Source organism: Macaca thibetana, chromosome 5 (genome assembly GCF_024542745.1).
Source record: "Macaca thibetana thibetana isolate TM-01 chromosome 5, ASM2454274v1, whole genome shotgun sequence".
Classification (NCBI taxonomy): Eukaryota; Metazoa; Chordata; class Mammalia; order Primates; family Cercopithecidae; genus Macaca; species Macaca thibetana.
The window spans coordinates 126105275-126126258 of record NC_065582.1 but is presented as its reverse complement, the minus strand read 5'-3'; the positions used below and the strand labels follow the sequence as shown (position 1 = coordinate 126126258).

Below are 20984 nucleotides of genomic sequence, written 5' to 3'. Positions count from 1 at the left end.
CATCTAGAGACTAAGGAATTTTTACACATTCAGGTGAAATTCAGAAGAGTAATTGCTAGAGAACAAATTAAACTTATTAGCAGCAGAAAACAATTGCAAATAACACACCCTTCACACACAAAGCCACCAAACTCAGTAGGAAGCATTGGTAGTTGCAGCTGGGAGGTTGGAAAGGAAACAGAACTGTCAGGGTCCTGAAGGTGCCTAGTGTGTAATTTGCATGATGACAACAGAGAACTCTATTATTAATACAACACACAAAAAATTCCTCTTCTGACTCAAGTTCTGTTTCTAACTCTACAAATGTGCTTGTATGTAAGTTGAGGTTGGAGGTTCCAGCCAAGGCAGCTGCCCAGAGCCCTTTTCTTTCTTTCTCTTTCTTTCTTTCTTTCTCTTTCTTTCTTTCTTTCTTTCTTTCTTTCTTTTTCTTTCTTTTTCTTTCTTTCTTTCTTTCTTTCTTTCTTTCTTTCTTTCTTTCTTTCTTTCTTTCTTTCTTTCTTTCTTTCTTTCTTTCTCTCTCTTCTTTTTCTTTCTCTTTCTTTCTTTCTTTCTTCCTTTCTTTTCTTCCTTTCTTCCTTTCTTTTCTTTCTCTTTCTTTCTTTCCTCCTCTTTCCCCCTCTTTCCCCCTTCCCCCCTTCCTCTTTCTTCTTTATTTTTTTGTAATCTTGGCTGGCCAGAGCCCAAGCCTTCCCAGCAGTATCTTAGTTTCCGCACCGCAGTTCCTCGCTGTCCACTTCAGGCTTCCGGACTGGAAGGACAGCTGGCGATAAAACGCGCCTGGTGAGGCTCAGGAGTCACTGGCCACAGAGACCCAGCCCGACTTTCCCATCGTACTGAGATCCTGCTGGAAACTCTGCTGCAACATGAGCTCCACAGCCCGGTTCTGCCCCTCACGCCCCGTGCTGCTGTTTCTGGGGTTGCTGCTCCTGCCCCTTGTGGTCGCCTTCGCCACAGGTGAGAGTAGAAGCAAGGCTGTGAGGGCCGCCAGCGGCGAGGGGGAGTCCGGGAAGCCCTGGGGCTGGGGAGTCCTCTAGCATCATGATCGCAGCTACACTTAACCGAGCGCCTGCTGACTGTCAGGGCACAGTGACAGGCGCTGCACCTGCACCTCGCACCTGGTCAGCACAACTTCTGTCTGAGGGAGGTATGATTTACGGCTAAGGAAAAGAAGGCTGAAGGTAGTGGAGAAAGTCCCTAAAGTACCTCTGGCTACTCATGGAGTCACCATTCCGTCCCCTCCTCCTCTCTTACCCCCTCCCTTTTCCCCTCAGCTGAAGCTGAAGAAGATGGGGACCTGCAGTGCCTGTGTGTGAAGACCACCTCCCAGGTCCGTCCCAGGCACATCACCAGCCTGGAGGTGATCAAGGCCGGACCCCACTGCCCCACTGCCCAACTGATGTGAGTCCTTGCACTGCATCACTCAGTGCCCCGGCTCCGTGCCTCCTCTGCCCATCCTTCTCCTTTTTAATGCCATCTGCAAACCCAAGAACTGAAGGTCACATCTCTTCTCTTTTCCTTGCCAGAGCCACGTTGAAGAATGGGAGGAAAATTTGCTTGGACCTGCAAGCCCCGCTGTACAAGAAAATAGTTAAGAAACTTTTGGAGAGTTAGTTACTAGCTGTCTAAGTGTGTGCATTTGCTATGTAACATACTTTTTTTTTCCAGTTTCAATCTAACTGTGAAAGAACCTCTGATATTTGTGTTATCCTTATGATTTTAAACAAACAAAATAAATCAAGTTGTAGTATAGTCAAAATACTTCTTAATAATAGTACAAAAATTGTATTGACACATAATTTCATGGAAGAAAAAAAATCCAGTATTTTAAGCAAAAAGTATTTTGAAGGAAGGTTTGAATACTGGTTTTGCTTGGTATTACATGTTGGCTGATACATATTCATGCATTTACATGATTGCAGTACTTTATAGCTACAATTTACCTGGACTATTATTATTACCTTTGCCAATAAATATTAGTAGCACTTATGCATTACTAGATGGCTTTTAAAAAAATTAAGTAAATAAATAAATCTCCGCTTTTATGCCCACAAATTCTGGAAATGAGGAGAGGTACTACATACTGATGTTTTTATTCATCCCTCAGGAAGGCACTGCTCTACTCTGAGGAGAAAGGAAGCTGTTGCAATGTTGGTATATTAGTTATCTATGGCTTCTGTAACAAATTAACACAAACTCAGTGGCTTAAACAATACAAATTTATTATCTTGCAATTCTAGGGGGTCACAAATCCCAAGTGGGTTGAACATGATAAACTCAAAGTATGATCATAACCATGTTTCTTCTGAAGGCTCTAGAAGAGAATCTATTTCCTTTCCTTTCTCAGCTTCTAGAGGCATCTACATTCTTTGGCTTATGGCCCCTCCAATTGATTTTCAAACTGCATCATTCCAACCTCTGCTTCCATTGTCACATTTCCCCTCTCTCCTCTGACCTTTCTGTCTCTAACTCTACCTACCTCTCATGAAGCCTTGTGAATACATTGGAACCACTTGAATAACCCAGAAACCATTTCCATTTCTAGATATTTAATACATCTGTGGAGACTTTTCTTGCCACATTAAACGACATATTCACAGGTTCCAGAGAGTAGGGCATGGGGATCTCAAGGGTGGGGGGCATTATTCACCCTACCACAATGGGTCAGAAGGCAGAGTCTAGCTGAGGAGTGAGAAAGCTGCAGCCATTGCTCATGAGCTAATGTGATTTTTACCCAAGGTGACAATGTTTGTGTAGACACAGGATAAAAATCCTAAGAGAAAATAGAACATGGTGCCATTGGTGGTGGAAAGGGTAGGTTTTTAGGATGACAAACTAATTAAGATAAACATAATTTATAGATGCTTAGGAAATGCCAAAATATCATCTAAAATTCCCACACCCACATTGCAAGTTAGAGAGTACTATTCCCAATACGAAGATGAGCCGACAGTCTCAGGGAGGACACAGCTTGCGAGAGGCTGAGCAGATAAGTCTGACCCCCGACTTCCTGTTCTTGCTTTCACATTGTTCTGCCTTTCACACAGGCAAGGGGCGTGTTAGCTAATTCTTCAGACAGGAATTGTCCCATGAACTAGCTCTTGAAGGTGGAGTAGGAATTTGCCAGGGGGATAAAGTGAAGACAGGAACTGTCACCAGATGAATAATGTGTAAAAAGGACACTAGATAATTAGGTCATTTGCATGTTTGGACAATAGTTCATAGTTCTGCAGGGCTGGAATATCTATGGAGAGAGAGGGTGAAGCAAGGTCTCTCAACTAGTTTTCACCCCCTTGGTGTTTTTCACCTATGATACAACTTATGCACTGCTACCCATATTATTTATTCAAAACACAGATAGAAATATTTCACTCCCCTGCATAAATCATTCAAGATCCAAAGTCCTTAGCATGGCAGTCTGCACTGTGTCACACTCACTTTCCCACTGTGCCGTAGTTTTCTCATCTGCGAAACAGGGATATTATGAGTGGCTACTTCATAGATGATCATGAGGACCAAAGTCAATCATTGGTGGAATGTTGGTGCCTCATAAATTACTGCTTAAGAATTACCTTGATCTAACTATACTGAGAACACTTTTAAGTTGCCACCTTTATCAGCAAGGGCATGGGAAGGTGGCTTTCCTGCTGGGAAAAGCTCAAGTCACACAGTAACTCCCTGTTGTTTCAACAGTCATGGAGCGATAAAGTTTAAATTTACTCAAACTCCTTGTTAGTTGTAAGCAGTCATCAGAAAATGTCCACAAACTAGACACTTACTGCTTAGTCATGGGCTCTATCAATAAAACAAAACCACCAAAGAATATTTTGTTCTTGGAAGCTGTTCTGCCTTTTTGCAATTTTTCATTTTTTTCTTCTAAGGATTGTGGTAAAAATAGCTTCTTCTGTAATGTATAAAACATTGAAGGTTTAGTTGGTTTTAAATATATATCCATATTTTTCTCTTTATAAAAGGCAATTCTTATTTATTGCAAAGAGCAGAAAATATAGATGAAATAAAAATATTTTTCATAACCTGTAATTTCACCACTCAATTTTTTATTTTTGAAAATCTTAGTCATTTGATATCCCTGCAAGTTGAACTGCTAGCTTTTAATAAAGTATTTATTTGTACACACCATAAAGAAGAACACTTAGTAATTTACTTAATTATATTGCTATTAGTTAGGGAGCATTGCTGTCCAAATTTTAATAGTATGAAAGCATGTCCCAGGGTAATATAAAATATTTTACTTGGCTGGAGAACAAATGGCTAACTCATGTGATATTGCATTAACTTATACATATATAGTCCTGTGTATATTTATATTCACTGTGTCTATGTGTATATGAATATATGCATGTTTTTCTATACCTTTATGTAAATATATACTCACGCACATAAAACAAGCTTACAATACAATACTTATACCTGCTTTGTACTATGCATCCTGATATTTTATTTTCTATCCTATCCTATCCTACCATATTCCACTTTTTAAAAGATGTTGGCCACAACTCTATAAAATGATTTTATAACCCACTGATGGATCATGATGTGTAGTTTAAAAGCACTAATATAGTCCATTGATTAAAAAGTTAGGTTCTGATGGTCCATGTTGGAGTCCACACTCCAAACAAGATGCATGGGGAGTCAGTAAGAACAGGATGCTGAGGACCAACTGGATAGTTAAATCTCCTGGTCTGTAGTTTTCCTTCAATTTCAATCTCCATCCCTGACTTAGGGTTGGAATCTCTGGGAAACCCATGAAAAATAGCTTCTGTGGTAAAGATGTCACACCAAACAGGATGTTGTCTGGACTGTTGGGATTCTAAGTCCTTTTCACGTGGGGCTACCATTTATATTCATTAGCCATCTACTTCAGTCATGTACATTCTAGTTGCTTCCTAATGCAAACTTAATAGAGGACTGAAAATACATTGATTTCCGGGAAGACTTGGATAAAAAGCAAGCATGTTCACAATTAATGGACTTAAGTAGCTGTTTTATGCTTATTCCCTCTCTCCATATGGCTCTTTTCCCTGTGAGTCCTGTAGATGCTGGCATTAGCCCAGTGAGCTTTTGAGTAAGTTTGAGTTATATCTCAACTTTGATTCTGTGTGACCCCAAGTCTCCTCAGTTTCCTTATCTGCAAAATAAGGACAATAAGGTCCACTTCATAGGGTTCTTGGAAGGAATACATCACATTTATAATAGGACCCAGCATGAATTCTGACTCAGAATTGGAACCTAGTAAGTAAATAGGACTTTTATTCCCTTTCCTTGGAGTTTCACCACCAGAGTGTATAAGATTTCCAATAGTGACAGCCACAATCTGTGAGCTAGCAAGCAACCTGTTGAGAACACAACCAACAAGAATTTCCCCTGCTCAGAATCACAATCAAAAGCAGACAACGAGTTAAGAAGATTTTAACATGATAGACCAAGATGATATTTTCCACTTACAGTAACAAATAAAAGAAAATTAAATACCAAAACCACAATGTTGATGGGCTGTTTATGATGGCCGATTAAAACCATTTTATGCCTGCCTCCTCCACTTAGAAAAACCAGAGTAGTATATAGACAGTGACAATATGAGTACATTATTCAAGAGATGATGCTGGAATTCAGCAGAGAAGTAGCAGGAGAAACTAAAAGCTGAGAGGAAGGAGAGGCAGCCTCCTTTCCCAGGATAGGCTGGGAGCTGGGAGTGACTTCCTAACGCAGAGAAGGGGCAAGTAATATACTTCTAGCGGTTCATATCCCTACTGTGAAATAGTATAACCCTCGCCATGAGAGAGCCCTTTGACCCTCCCAAACCCTGAAACTAACATGAAGACCAGACCAGCCAGGAGACTGTAGGATGGAACTGCTCCAGGGAGGGAGCTCACACTAGGTTCCACATTCTTTCTGAGATCTAAGTGGCTACAGCAACTAGCTTCTGCCAACTTCATGCTATCCTGGGACTCAGCAGTGCTGGGACTGGAGCATTATCAAAACTTGGCTTGTCACTGCTGGGACAGGAGAGCAAGTAGGGATCACTGTCCTTGCCAGGGCTAGGAAGGGAGCTAGGCCTGAGAGGCAGCAACTGATGCCAGGAAGTGAGTGATCTGAGGTGGGGTCATGAGGTGAGTGAAAGCTGCTGCTGGGACTTGGTTGCAAGCTGAGTGAGGGCTCTTGAAGCCAGGGTAGGGGAGGCAAATCCCATAAGGACTAGGGTTTGAAGGGGTTGCATGTTCCCCATCTGCCAGCACAAGGATGTGACCAAAGGGATGCCTCACCCTCTTCAGTGGCAAGACCTCAACAAAGCTGCTTCTACCCCTGCCCATACACTCTGCCTGGGACCTGAGAATTGCTCTGCTCTTGCCCGCCATGTCTAGTGCCTACTCTCACAATCAGGGTGCCTGAGCACAAGCTATCCAACCTAGCCGCACCCCCACCTCTTCACCAAAGCACATAGCTTGGGGTCCCGGAGACTGTCCAACCCTATCCACCACCCTGGGAACTTAAGTAACTCTTCCAGGGGCCTGGGGTGTGGTCGAAACTCCTAGCTTCTACCACCTCAACTGGCACCTACCTCCCAAATGGATATCCTGTAAGCCTGGATACTGGTGCACCCAGCCCACTGTAGCCATTGCCAACATCAACACACACTGCTAGGGACCCAGAGAATCTTCTTTCCAGTGCTACTTTGAATGCCCATGTCACGCCAACTGCCCCGAGGCCTGAGAACCTGCCCACCAACTGATGTACCATTGCCACTACCAACCCCCAAGCATGCTGCCTAGAGGCCCAAGAATTAACACACTGGTAAAAATCAAGACACGTAGCAGTGTCCACTTCCCTAGGGCATAAAGATAGGCATATTCAGCCAACTGCTACCACCGCTGTGGCCTAAAGACTGGCCCATAAAACATACTAGTCCACAGCAAAATTTCACCAGTCTCCGTTAATGACTGCACCCTAACTCATGAAGGAAATCACAAATACTACCAATGTTGTTTACAGCCAAATAAATCACCCAGAGACTATGTTACTGTGTACCCAGAATCACAGCCAAAGTGCCCTACCCACTGAATACCATAGATACATCTTCAGAAAAAAGTCCTCCTCTACTAAATGTCAAAACAGAAAGAAGGAACTGTTGTACTACATGTGTGGACGTCAATGTAGGCATGCTGGAAACATAAAAAGCAAGAAAATGTGACACCTCCAAAGGAACACACTAATTATCCAGCAATAGATCTTTTTTTTTTTTTTTTCCTGAGATGGAGTGTGACTCTGTTGCCCAGGCTGGAATGTAGTGGCATAATCTCTGTTCACTGCAGCTCCACCTCCTGGATTCAAGCAATTCTCCTGTCTCAGCCTCCCCAGCAGCTGGTACTACAGGCATGTGCCACTGTGCCCAGCTAATTTTTGTATTTTTAGTAGAGATGGGGTTTCACCATGTTGGCCAGGCTGGTCTTGAACTCCTGACCTCAGGGGATCTGCGTGCCTTGGCTTCCCAAAGTGTTGGGATTACAGTCATGAGCCACCATGCCCGGCCAATAGATGTTAATCAAAAAGAAAATTTCATTTCCCAATAAAGAATTCAAAATATTGTTTTTTTCAAAATATTGATTTTTTTTTCTTTCTTTTTTTTTTTTTCTGAGACAGGATCTCACTCTGTTGCCCAGGGCTGGAGTACAGAAGTGTGATTTCAGCTCACTGCAACCTCCAACTCCTGGACTCAAGCAATCCTCTCACCTCAGCCTCCCAAGTATCTGGGACTACAGGCATGTGCCATCATGCTTGGCTAATTTTTTTTTTCTTTTTTTGTAGAGGTAGGGTTTCACCATGTCACCTATGCTGGTCTCAAACTCCCGAGTCTGAGAGATCCACTCACCTCACCCTCCCAAAGTACTGAGGTGTGAGCCATAATGCCCAGCCAAAAACATTGATTTTAAGGGAATCTCAGTGATATTCAAGAGAATTCTGAAAAATAATACAAAGAAACTTTTAAAAATTCAGAATATGAATGAGAAATTTATCAGAGATAGATATTTTCAATAGGAACCAAATAAAAAGTTTAAAAATGAAGAATCCATTAAAGGAAATACAAAAGACATTTGAAAGGGTCAACAGTAGACTAGATCAAGCAGAAGAAAGAATCTTAGAACTTGAAGATAGGTTTCTTGAAATAATCCAGTCAGACAAAAGTAAAGAAAAAATAATAAAAAAGAAAAAGCAAAGCCTCTGTGACATTTGGGACAACACAACATGACAAGATAAACAAATTATCAGTATTACTAAGGGTGAAGAAACAAAGATTAGAAAATCTATTTAATGAAATAATAGATGAAAATTTCCAAAGTCTAGCAAGAGATTTTGACATTGAGGTACAGGTGGCTGAAAGAATCCAGATAATACAATGCAAAAAGGTATTCGCCATGGCTGTCTAACATGAAAGTTATTTTTTTACTTTTTAATAACAGTCATTCAAACTGGTGTGAGATGGTGTCATATTGTTGGTTTGATTTTCATTTCTCTAATGTTTAGTGATGCTGAGCATTTTTTCATATGCTTTTCAGCCACATATATATCTTTTTTTGAAAAGTGTCTGTTTATGTCATTTACCCACTTTTTAAGGGGGTTGTTTGGTTTTTGCTAGTAAATTTCTTTAAGTTCCTTTTAGATTCTGGATATTAGACCTTTACCAGATGCACAGTTTGCAAATATTTTCTCCTATTCTGTATAATGTCTGTTTACTCTGTTGACAGTTTCTTTGCTGTGCAAAAGCTCTTTATTTTAATTAGATCCCATTTGTGAATTTTTGCTTTTCTTGCAATTGTTTTTGGTGTCTGTCACAAATATTTTCCCATTCCTATTTCCTGAATGGTATTGAATTTTATCTTCCAGGGTTTATATAGTTTTAGGTTTTATATTTAAGTCTTTAACCCATCTTGAGTTGATTTTTCTATCTGGTCTAACGAAGGAGTTCAGTTTTGATCTTCTGCATATGGTTTGCCAATTATCCCAGTACAACTTATTGAATAGGGAGTCATTTCACCATTGCTTGGTTTTATCAGGTTTGTCAATGATCCAATGATTTTAGATGTGCAGCACTATTTCTGGCTCTCTATTCTGTTCCATTGGTCTATACGTTTTGTTTTGTTTTTTAAACCAGTACCAGACTGTCTTGGTTAACATAGACTTATAGTATAATTTAAAGTCAGGCAACAAGCTACCTCCAGCTTTATTATTTTTGCTTAGGGTTACCTTGGCTATCCAGGCTCTTTTTAGCTTTTATATAAATTTTAAAATAGTTTTTCCTAGTTCTATGAAGTAAGTCATCAGTAGTTTGACAGAAATAACACTGAATTTGTACATTGCTTTGAGCAGTTCAGCCATTTTAACAATATTGATTCTTCCTAACAATGAGCATGGAAAGTTTTTCCATTTGTGCCATCTCTGATTTCTTTGAGCAGAGTTTTGTAATTCTAAGTGTAGAGATCTAATAGTATTCCTAGGTATTTTATTCTTTTGTGGCAATTGTGAATGGGATGGCACTCCTGATTTGGCTTTCAGCTTGACTGTTGTTGATGTACAGGAATGTTAATAATTTTCACAATTGATTTTGTATCCTGAGATTTTGCTGAAGTTGTTTATCAGCTGAAGGAGATTTTGTGCTGAGATTATGAAGTTTTCCAGATACAGAATCATGGCATCTACAAACAGGGATAGTTTAACTTTCTTTCTTCCTATTTGGATGCCTTTTATTCTTTCTGTTGCCTGGTCAATACTATGTTAACTAAAAGTGGTAAGACAGGGCATCTTTGTGTTTGTTTTAAAGGAGAATGCTTCCAGCTTTTGCTCATTCAGTGTGATGCTGACTGCGGGTTTGTCATAGATGGCTATTATTATTTTAAAGTATGTCCTTTCAATGTCTATTTTATTGAGGGTTTTTAGTATGAAAAGATATTGAATTTTATCAAAAGCTGTTTCTGCATCTATTGGAATAATCATGTGGGTTTTATCTTTAGTTCTGTTTATGTGATGAATCACATTTATTTGATTTTCATATGTTGACCCATCCTTTATCCCAAGGATAAAGCCTACTTGATCATGTTGTATAAGCTTTTTGATGTGCTGCTGGATTTGGTTTGCCAGTATTTTGTTGAGGATTTTTGTATCAATGTTCATCAAAGATATTGACCTGAAGTTTTCTTTTTTTGTTGTGTCTCTGTCAGATTTTGGTATCCAACTGATGCTGGCCTCATAGAATGAGCTAGACAGGAGCTCCTTTGTCAATATTTTTGGAATAATTTTGGTAGAAATGGTAACGGCTCTTCTTTACACATATGGTAGAATTCTGCTGTGAATCTGTTGGGTCCTGACTTTTTTTGATTGGTTGACTTTTTGTTACTGATTTGATTTTGGAACTTATTATTGGTATGTTCAGGGATTAACATTTTTCCTGGTTTAGTCTTGGGAGGGTGTATGTGTCCAGGAATTTATCCATTTCTTCTAGATTTTCTAGTTTGTATGCATAGAGGTGTTCATAGTAGTGGATGATTTTTCTTTCTGTATTTCTGCAGGGTCAGTGGTAATGTACCCTTTGTTAATTCCAATTGTATTTATTTGGGTCTCCTATCTTTTCTTTATTACTCTACCTAGTGGTGTATTTATTTTATTAATGTTTTCAAAAAAACAACTTCTAGATTTCTTGATCTATTGTATGGTTTTCTGTGTCTCAATTTCTTTCAAGTCAGCTTTAATTTTGGTTATTTCTTGTCTTCTGCTCTCACTGGGGTTGATTTGCTCTTGCCTCTGTATTTCTTCTGGCTGCAATGTTAGGTTGCTAGTTTGAGATCTTTCTAACTTTTTGATGTAGGCATTTAGTGCTATAAATTTCCCTCTTAATACTGTCTTAGCTGTGCCCCAGATATTCTGGTATGTTTTATTTTTGTTTTCATTACTATTAAAGAACTTCTTGATTTTCGCTTCAGTGTCATTATTTACGACAAAGTCATTCAGGAGCAGATTGTTTAATTTCCATGTAATTTTCTGGTTTAGAGTGACTTTCTTTGTATTGATTTCTATTTTTATTGTGCCATTGTCTGAGAATGTGGTCGGTTTTGTTTCTTTTGTTTCAAGTGTTTAAAATATGTTGAGGGTTGTTTTATGTCTGATTGTGTAGTTGATTTTAGAGTATGTGCCATGTGGCAATGAAAAGAATACATATTCCATTGTTTTGGTTGAAGAGTTTTCTAGATGTCTATTTAGTCTGTTTGGTCAAGTGTTGAGTTCAGCTTCTAAATATCTTTGTCAATTCTCTGCCTCAATGTTCTAATACTGTAAGTGGATTGTTGAAGTCTCCCACTATTATTGTGTGACAATCTAGGTCACCTTGTGGGTCTCCAAGAACTTTATCAATCTGAGTGGTCTTGTATTGGGTGCATATATATTTAGGATAGTTACATCTTCTTGTTGAATTGAATCTTTTACCATTATGTATACCCTTCTTTGTCTTTGTAGATTTTTGTTGGTTGAAATTCTATTTTGCCTGAAATTAGGATTACTACCCCTGCTTTTTTCTGTCTTCCATTTGCTTGGTAGATTTTTCTTCATGCCTTTATTTTGCACCTGTGTGTGTCACTGCATGTGAGATGTGTCTCTTGAAGACAGCATACCAATACATCATGGTTCTTTAACCAGTTTGCCATTCTGTGCCTTTTAATTAGGGCATTTAGCTCATTTACATTCAAAGTTAGTGTTAATATGTATGGATTTGATCCTGTCATCATGTTTTTAGCTGGTTCTTATGCAGACTTGTGTGCTTGCTTTATAGTGTCACTTGTCTGTGTACTTAAGTGTGTTTTTATAGTGGCTAGTAAGAGTATTTTCTTTCCATATTTAGAGCATCTTTCAGTACCTCTTCTTAGGCAGGTCTGGTGGTAATGAATTCCCTCAACATTGCTTCTCTGAAAAAGATACTATTTCTCTTTCACTAATGAAGATTAGTTTAGTTGGATATGAAATTCTTGGTTGGAAATTTTTTCTTTAAGAATGTTGAATATAGGCTCCCAATCTCTTCTGGCTTGTAGAATTTCTGCTGAAAAGTCCACTGTTAGCCTGATGGGATTCTCTTTGTAGGTGACCTTACCTCTCTCTCTATCTGCCTTTAACTTTTTTAAATTTTATTTTGATATTGGAGACTGTCAAGATTATGTGTTTTCCAAGTTTCTTGCTTTCTTTCTGGCTCTTTTGGGGACACCAATAAGTCATAGATTTGGTCTCTTCATATTATTCTATATCACTCTGATATTTTGTTCATTCTTTTTTATTCTTTTTGCTTTATTTCTGGCTGAGTTATTTCAGAGTCAACCTTCAAACTCTGAGATTTTTTCCTCCACTTGTTCTATTCTGCTGCTAATACTTGTGACTGCATTATAAAGTTCTTGCAGTGTATTTTTCAGCTCTATCAGATGATCTTTTTAAAAATATGATTTAATCTATTAGCTCCTGTATTATTTTATTGTGATTGTTAGATATTTTTGTATTGAATTTTAATGGTCTCCCAAATCTTGATGATCTTCATTCCTATTCATAATCTGATTTCTATTTTTGTCATTTCAACCATTTCAGCCCAGTGAAGAATCCTTGCTCAGAAACTAGTATAGCCATTTGCAGGGAAGAAGACACTCTGGCTTTTTTGAGTTGCTAGAGTTCTTTTATTTGTTCTTTCTCATCTGTGTGGATGGGCGTACCTTTAACTTGGTATAAATTGAGGACCACTAGTAGACTTTTTTTTTTTTTTAGATGTTTTCAGAGGGCCAAAGGTTTTGCAGGGTCTTTATTTTTAGCTGAATTCCTGTCATCGATATCACAGGGAGGTATAATAACAAATTATTTTTGGTGTTGAAGTTTTGGGCTGCAGTCTGGTAGGTGGTACTTAGTGTAATGGCCACTAGGTAAGCTTTTTCTCAGTCACGTGGCTTCTCTGTGTTTCCTCTTGACTATAGCCATGCTCCTTCTCAGCACGCTGAAGGTGAGAGCTCCTCTCTTACTCAAATGCTGGCTCAAGATGACAATTTAACACTCCTGGGCTGCATATCTCAGCTCTGGGCAATATCAGGCTTTATGTTCCCTCCCAAACTTAGAGGTAACAGGGGAAAGGAACTTAGCAGTGGTTGTGATAAAAGTCTTTCACTTATCTTTTGGGGCTCCACCCAGAGAGATGTGGAGCTGCTATCAGTCAGTGTGATCAACCTTCAACCTGGGTTGAGGCAGCTGTACTGTGAGCCCAAGCCAGGGAGGCATACCTTGTGACAAGTGGGTGGGAGGGACAGAGGGGAGACAGACCAGTAACCTCTCCGTAGGGCAACTAAAGCTTGCTCAAGGTGTGGATGAAGCACTAAGGGTCTTTGCTCATTCCCCAGGGCAAGGGCAGTACCACTGCAGCAGCAGTGGTAGAGGGGCTTTCAGTAGCCTCTGGGAGCTCCACCTCTGAGAACCATATAGCCACAGTTCCTGGGAGTGTTCAGGCAGGGGGTGAAGTGGCTGCACTGCTAACCTGAGCTGAGGACCCCCCTTGTTGGGGATGTGGGGATTGAGGGTTTACAGGGAGGAGAGACTGGGTTCTTCTCTGTATGGTGACTACGGTGTACTATAAGCTTAGGTGAAGCCCTCAGGCTCACTGTCTTCCCCAGCCTGTGAGCAGAAGAGACAGAGCATTGTTGTGACAGTGGCAGAAAGGAACATTGATTGCCTCTTGGAGCCCCTTCCCAGGAAATTCAGTACCAGTGGGTTTTCTCAGCTGTTTGTGGGGCATCTAAATTGTGGACCTGAGCAGGGGGCCCTGCATGCTGAAGAGAGGGTGCTGGGGACTCACAGGGAAGACAGACTGAACTCCTCTCAGTATGGTGGCTGTGGAGTGCTCAGGTGCCAGTGAAGTGACTAGGCCCTTTGTTCCTTCCCCAGCCCAAAGGTGGTTGGTTAGGATGGTACTACCGCAGCTGCAATGGCCAACAGGTTGTGGGTTGACTCTGAGATTTCCTCCTCAGAGAAATGCTGAGCTGCCTCCAACTGAAGTGTTCAAGTAGAGGCAGGGTGGTCATGCTGGAGTCTAAGGTTAGGAGGCCTCACCAGTTAAGGAGAAGTTGGGATGAGAACCTGCATGTAGAAGAGTCTGGCCACTTTTTGATGAAGCAGCTGCACTGTGCTGGGGTTATGTGCCAGTCCCTCTTCACCACATACTCTCTGGAGCCTGAAGGCAACAATAGTGAGGGCTGTGAGAAAGCAAAGGTGGCAGCCTACCACTCCCTTTAGGAGCTCTGTCCCATGAAAATGCAGAGCTGCTACTAACCTGAGAGCCCCAATGGGAAGTGGTTGGAGTCCCAGGTTGGGAGCTCCCATCCACTGAGGATAAATGTGGGAGTCTGGCCATTTTTCTGTGGGACAACTGTGCTGTGCTGGGGGTTTGCGCTAGTCCCTAGTCACTGGAGGCTCTCCAAAGCCTGCAGGCAACAACAGTGAGGGCTGCAAGACAGGAAAGTTGCTGCCCCCTTGCCCTGGAGCTCTGTCCTGGGTAAGTTCAGAGCTGCTACTGGCCTCAGAACCCCAGTGGTGGGAGGCTGGAGTCCTAGGCCAGTGGGTATCATCCTGTGAGGTGCAGTGGAAGTAAGGCCTGTAGATGGTTGCTGCTCAAACCCCTGGATTTGGCTCCTTTCCTGGATGTGCATAAAGGAGCTTAACCTCCCCCTTTGCCAGAGCTGAAGCCACTAATGCTGGGATGCCTAGGAATCAAAGGCTTTTGGTACTTTGGCTATGTCTCAGCAGTGGCTCTGCTGAGACTCCCATCGCTTTGCATATCAGTCTGAAGGTTTTGGTGGGATGAGTTCGCAAGGGCATCTCCTGAGACCAGGACTTGCAAAGGTCTATGGACCAAGTGCGTGTCCCAGGGTTTCTCACTCTCTCACCATTTCCCAGTGGTGGGGGAGCTTCCTCTGGCTCCATGCCACTGTCAGGTAGGCATTCATCTATTCTTTCTCCTCTCTGTTCTCCTTGGGTTGAGTTGTTTGTTTGATGAATCCTAGTGTGCCCACCTGGGTGTTTCAATTGAAGATGTAGTATTTATTCACCACTTTTTCTTCTCTTTGTGAAAGTAGTGCATACTAACTGCTTCTAGTCAGCCATTTTGGCCATCATGTAAACTAAAACTTTTTAAGAATATTTTCCCACCCCCTTAACGTTGAGAAATGGCAGGTTAATTGAATGGATTTGATCTCCTTGACAGGTAATATTTTCATAGATGTGAGTTTTATATCCATTCACATAAGTACTTCTGTGGCTTTTTAGATCCTTTTAAAGTTAGAGGGAAAAAAGAAGGTAAACAAGACTCATGGAGACCTGGTATCTCACAGTAAAACTGGATTATTTCAATTACTGCACTTCTAAACTCTCTGTATCATACTTCTTTTCCATACTGAGTATTGAAAGGATGAATCAATCTTCATTTACGAACAATAAAAGAAAGATATGATGGAATATGAATATGGTTGCAGGATAATATACAGTCACAAAACATTTACAACAGCAAGTTGAAAGCATTATATTGTTTTATGTGTCAGAGCATCTGGACATTTTGTTGGTGTAGGAGTTTGTCCTTACAGAAAGTATTAAGCTATTTCATCAGACGTAAACGTCTTATGACCATGGGTCATGACTGGTAAAGAATGTGCCTTGCTAGTATCAGGGCACCTGAACGTTTTCTTGTTGTAGGAGTTTGTCCTTACAGCATCATTAATCTCCTTCATCAGCCATGAGCATCTTACGACCATTGGTCATGTCTGACAAGGAATGTGCCTTGCTAATTTTAAGATGGAGATGATTTTAAAATGGTGTGACCCTGGGTCTCCTATGCTTCCCAAACAAATCATCAATAACAATATATAAGACATAAATAAAGGATCAAAGAATGTATAAACAACCAGAAAACAATTAACAATTTGACAGGGCCTCACATATCAATAATAACCTTGAACACAAGTGGATTAAATTCTTCTGTTAAAAGATATAGAGTGGCTGAATGTAATTAAAAGCATGATCCAACTATATACCACTTACAAGAAAATCTCCTTACTGGTAAAGACACATACAGACTAAAGTAAAGAGATGAAAAAACATATTCCACACAAGTGGAAACAAAAAGTGAGCAGGAGTAGCTATATTTATGTAACATGGACTTTTAGTCAAGAACAGAAAAAAAAAGTGAAGAAAACCATTATATGACAAAGGAATTAATCCAGTGAAAGAATATAACAATTCTAAATATATATATTTATATATATATCACTATATATATAACACTACATATATATATATATATATATCTGCAACACTAGAGCACACAGATTCATAACGCAAATATTACTAGTGCTAAAGAGAGGATGAAAACATAATAGTGGGGTCTTTACCACCTCATATTAGCATTACGTGGATCATCTAGATGGAGAATCAAAAAATAAATATTGGATTTAAACTATATTTATGTCATATGAACCTAAGAGACCTTTACAGAAGACTCCAACAGTAGCAGAGTACATTCTTTTATCAGCACGTGGAACATTCTCCAGAATGGAACATATGTTAGGTCACAAAATACATCCCAACAAATTGTTAAAAGTCAAAATCATATCAAATATCTTCACAGATTAAAATGGAATAGAATTGAAAATCAATACAAAGAAGAACACTGGAAATAACACAAACACATGGAAATTAAACAGCATGCTCCTAAATGACCACTGGGTAGAGAAAACAGTTAAAATGAAAATTTGAAAATTTAAAAATTCCATGAAAAAAAATGAAGATGGAAATACAACATACCAAAACCTGTGGTATATAGCAAAAGCAGTGCTAAGAGGCAAGATTATAACAACAAATGCCTATATTAAACAGGAGTGATTGGGAGGGCAAGATGACCGACTACATGCAGCTGGGTCAAACAGCTCCCACTGAGGAACTGAGATGACTAGCATGCTCCTAACATATCTGCAGAGGGAAGGAACAGAGTATGGGTGGATAGAAGACACAGAAGCTGGACTGAAGGGGGAGAAAGCTGGGAACCCTGAATGGGGCTACAGCACACCCAGACTCCTTCCTAGCTCCCAATGGCTCCAGGAGAATGGGTGAGTTGAACTGGTAAGGAGCAACCTGCTTTCCCCACAAGTGTCTGGAAACCCAGTAGGAGGAGACCACTTTACCATCACAGACACTTGAGTTGGCAGGGAGAGTTGCTTAGAGAAGTGGTAGGGGCAGCAAGTCAGCTGATGTGGAGCCCAGAAGGTTTGGTGCCGGATTATCTGTAGCAGAGCACAGCCAGTGATGGTCATTCCTCTAGGCCTGACTTGCTCCTATAGGAGACTTTAGCCCTAGTGGAACTGTCAAGTCCTGATGGCAGATAGGGCTGGTCCAATCTGAGCACCTCTTGGTCTGCTGACCTCTCCCAGGACCCTGACTGACTATAGCTGCTTGCAGGGAAGCCTTGCATGCCCTGGAGGCCCACCTCATAGCTTCTGCACTGGCAAACTCATGTCTGACTGGCGAAGAGCTACAGCAAAGCAGCCCCTACAGCCACACACCAGCCTGCATGCTCCCTCCCCATACTGAAGCTTCCTGGACGTCCATTGCTACTCCCCACATTGCTTTCCTGGTGCCTGCCTGCAGGTGGCAGATTTTGCTTTCCTTGTCCTGCCAGCGCACAGGGATACATACGGTCCACACCCCTCCCAGTGTTGACCACCATTACAGACTGAGTCTTGCTGGGGACAGAGACAGCCAGTCCCAGCCCCACCAGTGATCTGTTCTTGTGCTAACACCACACAGAGAACAATAAATCCTTCTCTGCCCTGAGAAACCATTTCTACTTGCAGGGCATAGAGAAGGCACACAGACCTGCGCTCGCCAGTGCCCTGCACTTAAGCCAACATCACTGGAAGATAAGCCCACAAATATGAGAAAGAATCAGTCCAAGAACTCTGAAAATTCAAAAAGCCAGAGTGCCTTCCTTCCTCTAAGCAACCATATCAGCTCTCCAGCAAGGGTTCTGAACAGGACTGAAATGACTTAAACAACAGAAATATAACTCAGAATATGGTTAAGAAGAAAGATCATTGAGCTATAGGAATATGCTGAAACATAATTCAAGAAAGCTACAAATCACGATAAAGCAATGCAGGAGCTGACAAACAAAAATGACCAGTATAGAAAAGAATGTAACCAATCTGATGGAGCTGAAAACTCACTACAAGAATTTCATAATGCAATCATAAGTATTAATAGCATAATAGACCAAGGAGAGGAAAGAATCTCAGGGCTTGAAGACTGGCTTTCTGAAATAAGAGTCAGACAAGAATAGTGAAAAAATAATGAAAAGGAACAAACAAAATCTCTGAGAAATATGGAATTATGTAAAGAGACCCAATCTGTGAACTCATTGATGTCCCTTAAAGAGATGGAGAGAATGAAATCAACTTGAAAAATATATTTCTAGATATAATCCATAAGAACATCTCCAACATAGCTAGAGAGGACAACAGTCAAATTCATGAAATGCCTCAGTAAGATACTTCACAAAAAGATGAACTCCAAGACACATAATCATCAGATTCTTCAAAATCAAAATGAAGCAAAAAATGTTCAAAGCAGCTAGAGAGAAAGGTCAGATCAACTACAAAGGGAAGTCCAACAGACTAACAGTGGACGTGTCAGCAGAAACCATACAAGCCAAAAGAGACTGAGGGTCGATATTCAACGTTTTTAAAGAAAAGAAATTTTAACGCAGAATTTTATACCTGGCTAAACTGAACTTCATAAGTGAAGGAGAAACAAAATTCTTTTCAGAGAAGCAAATTCTGAGGGAATTCATTACCACCAGACCTCCCCTACAAGGGCATGTGAAGGAAGCACTAAATATGGAAAGAAAAGACCATTATCAGCCTTTACAAAAACACACTGAAGTATACAAACCAGTGACACTATAAAGCAGCCACATCAAGAACTATTCTGGGCATAAACAAGTCTGAATAATAACCAGCTGAAAACATGATGACAGAATCGAATCCACACATATCAACACTAAACTTGAATGTAAATGAGTTAAATTCCCCACTTAAAAGGTGCACAGTGGCGAGCTGGATAAAGAACCAAGACCCATTGGTACACTGTTTTCAAGAAAACCATCTCACATGCAGTGACATGGATAATCACTACCAAGCAAATGGAAAACAGAAAAAAGCAGGGATAGAAATCCTAATTTCTGATGAAACAGACCAACAAAGATCAAAAAAGACAAAGAAGTGCATTACCTAATAGTAAAGGATTCAATTCAACAAGAAGATGTAACTGTCCTAAATATATATGCACCCAACACAGAAGGACCCTGACTCATAAAGCAATTCTTAGAGATCTACAAAGAAACATAGACTCCCACAAAATAATAGTGTGAGACTTCAACACTCCACTGAGAGTATTAGATTGAGACAGAAAATTAACAAATATATTCAAGACCTAAACTCAGTACTGGATCAAATGGAACTCATAGACATCTACAGAATTATCCACCTCAAAATAACAGAATATGCATTCTTCCTATTGCCACATGGCACGTACTCTAAAATCAATCACATAATTGGAAGTAAATCACTCTTCAGCAAATGCAAAAGGGCTGGAATCAAAGCAAACTATCTCTTGGACCGCCACTGTAATAGTCTGTTCTCATGCTGCTAATAAAGACATACCCAAGACTGGGTAACTTATAAAGAAAAAGAGGTTTCATGGACTCACAGTTCCACATGGCTGGAGAGGCCTCACAATCATGATTGAATACAAAGCAAGAACAAAGGTTTGTCTTACATGGAAGCAGGTAAGAGTGTGTGTGCAGGTGAACTTCCCTTTATAAAACTATCAGATCTCATGAGACTTATTTACTATCACAAGAAATGGGATAAATTGGCCATAATAAAGGAGCTGCAGGCTCCACACAAGTTTGAAATCCAATAAGGCGGTCATTACACCTTGAAGTTCCAAAATAATCTCCTTGACTCAATGTCTCACATCTAGGTCATACTGACTCAAGAGGTGGATTCCCATGGTCTTGGACAGCTCTGACCCTGTGACTTTTCAGGGTACAGCTCCCCTCCCAGTGATTTAATGGGCTGGTGTTGAGTTTCTGTGGCTTTTTCAGGCACACAGCACATGCTGTCAGTGGATCTACCACTCTGGGGTCTGGAGAACAGTGGTCCTCTTCTGACAACTCCCCTAGGCAGTGCCCCAGTGGGGATTCTGTGTGGTCGCTCGAACCCCACACTTACCTTCCATACTGCCATAGCACAGGTTCTCTATGAGGGCCCTGTCCCTGCAACAAATTTCTTCCTGAACATTCAGATATTTCCATACATCCTCTGAAATCTAGGTGGAGGTTCCCAAACTTCACTTCTTGACTTCTGTGCACCACAGGCCTAACACCACATGGAAGTTGCCAAGGCTTGGGGCTTGCACCGTCTGAAGCCATGGCCCAAGCTGTACCTTGGCCCCTTTTAGCCACAGCTAGATTGGCTGTCACAAGGAACCAAATCCCTAAGCTTCACACAGCACAGGGTGGGGGGTGCCCAGACCTGGCTCAAGAAACCATATTCCCCTCCTAGGTCTCCAGACCTGTGATGGAAGGGGCTGCTGTGAAGGCTTCTGCCATGCCCTGGAGACACTTTCCCCATTGTTTTGGTGATTCGCATTTGGTTTAAAGTTACTTATGCAAATTTATCCAGCTGGCTTGAATTTCTTCTCAGAAAATGAGTCTTTGTTTTCTATTGCATTGTCAGGCTGCAAATTTTCCAAACTTTTATGCTCTGCTTCCTCTTGAATACTTTGCCACTTAGAAATTTCTTCCAGTAGATCCCTTAAATCATGTCTCTCAAATTCAAAATTCCACAAATCTCTAGGAT

At 40.7% G+C, this 20984-nt stretch overlaps 1 protein-coding gene across 2 annotated transcripts; it reads left to right on the top strand.

Annotated features, from left to right (window-relative positions):
- Nucleotides 1-698: 698 nt before the first annotated feature.
- LOC126954918 (platelet factor 4) lies at nt 699-1738 on the top strand. Of its 2 annotated transcripts, none has more exons than XM_050790974.1 (3): nt 699-954; nt 1272-1398; nt 1524-1738. In XM_050790974.1, the coding sequence occupies exons 1-3, from the start codon at nt 864-866 to the stop codon at nt 1609-1611; spliced, it is 306 nt and encodes a 101-aa protein (XP_050646931.1). In that variant the 5' UTR covers nt 699-863; the 3' UTR covers nt 1612-1738. The 2 variants fall into 2 exon arrangements, with proteins under 2 accessions (XP_050646931.1, XP_050646930.1); XM_050790973.1 differs by lacking the exon at nt 699-954 and adding an exon at nt 1039-1156.
- Nucleotides 1739-20984: the final 19246 nt, after the last annotated feature.

Bases quoted from the DNA above. Each gene is read 5' to 3' on its own strand.
- LOC126954918 (XM_050790973.1), top strand. From the start codon at position 1,039: ATGATCGCAGCTACACTTAACCGAGCGCCTGCTGACTGTCAGGGCACA. The intron at 1,157-1,271 runs GCTAAGGAAAAG...TTTTCCCCTCAG, and splicing joins TGAGGGAGGTATGATTTACG to CTGAAGCTGAAGAAGATGGG. The intron at 1,399-1,523 runs GTGAGTCCTTGC...TTTCCTTGCCAG, and splicing joins TGCCCCACTGCCCAACTGAT to AGCCACGTTGAAGAATGGGA.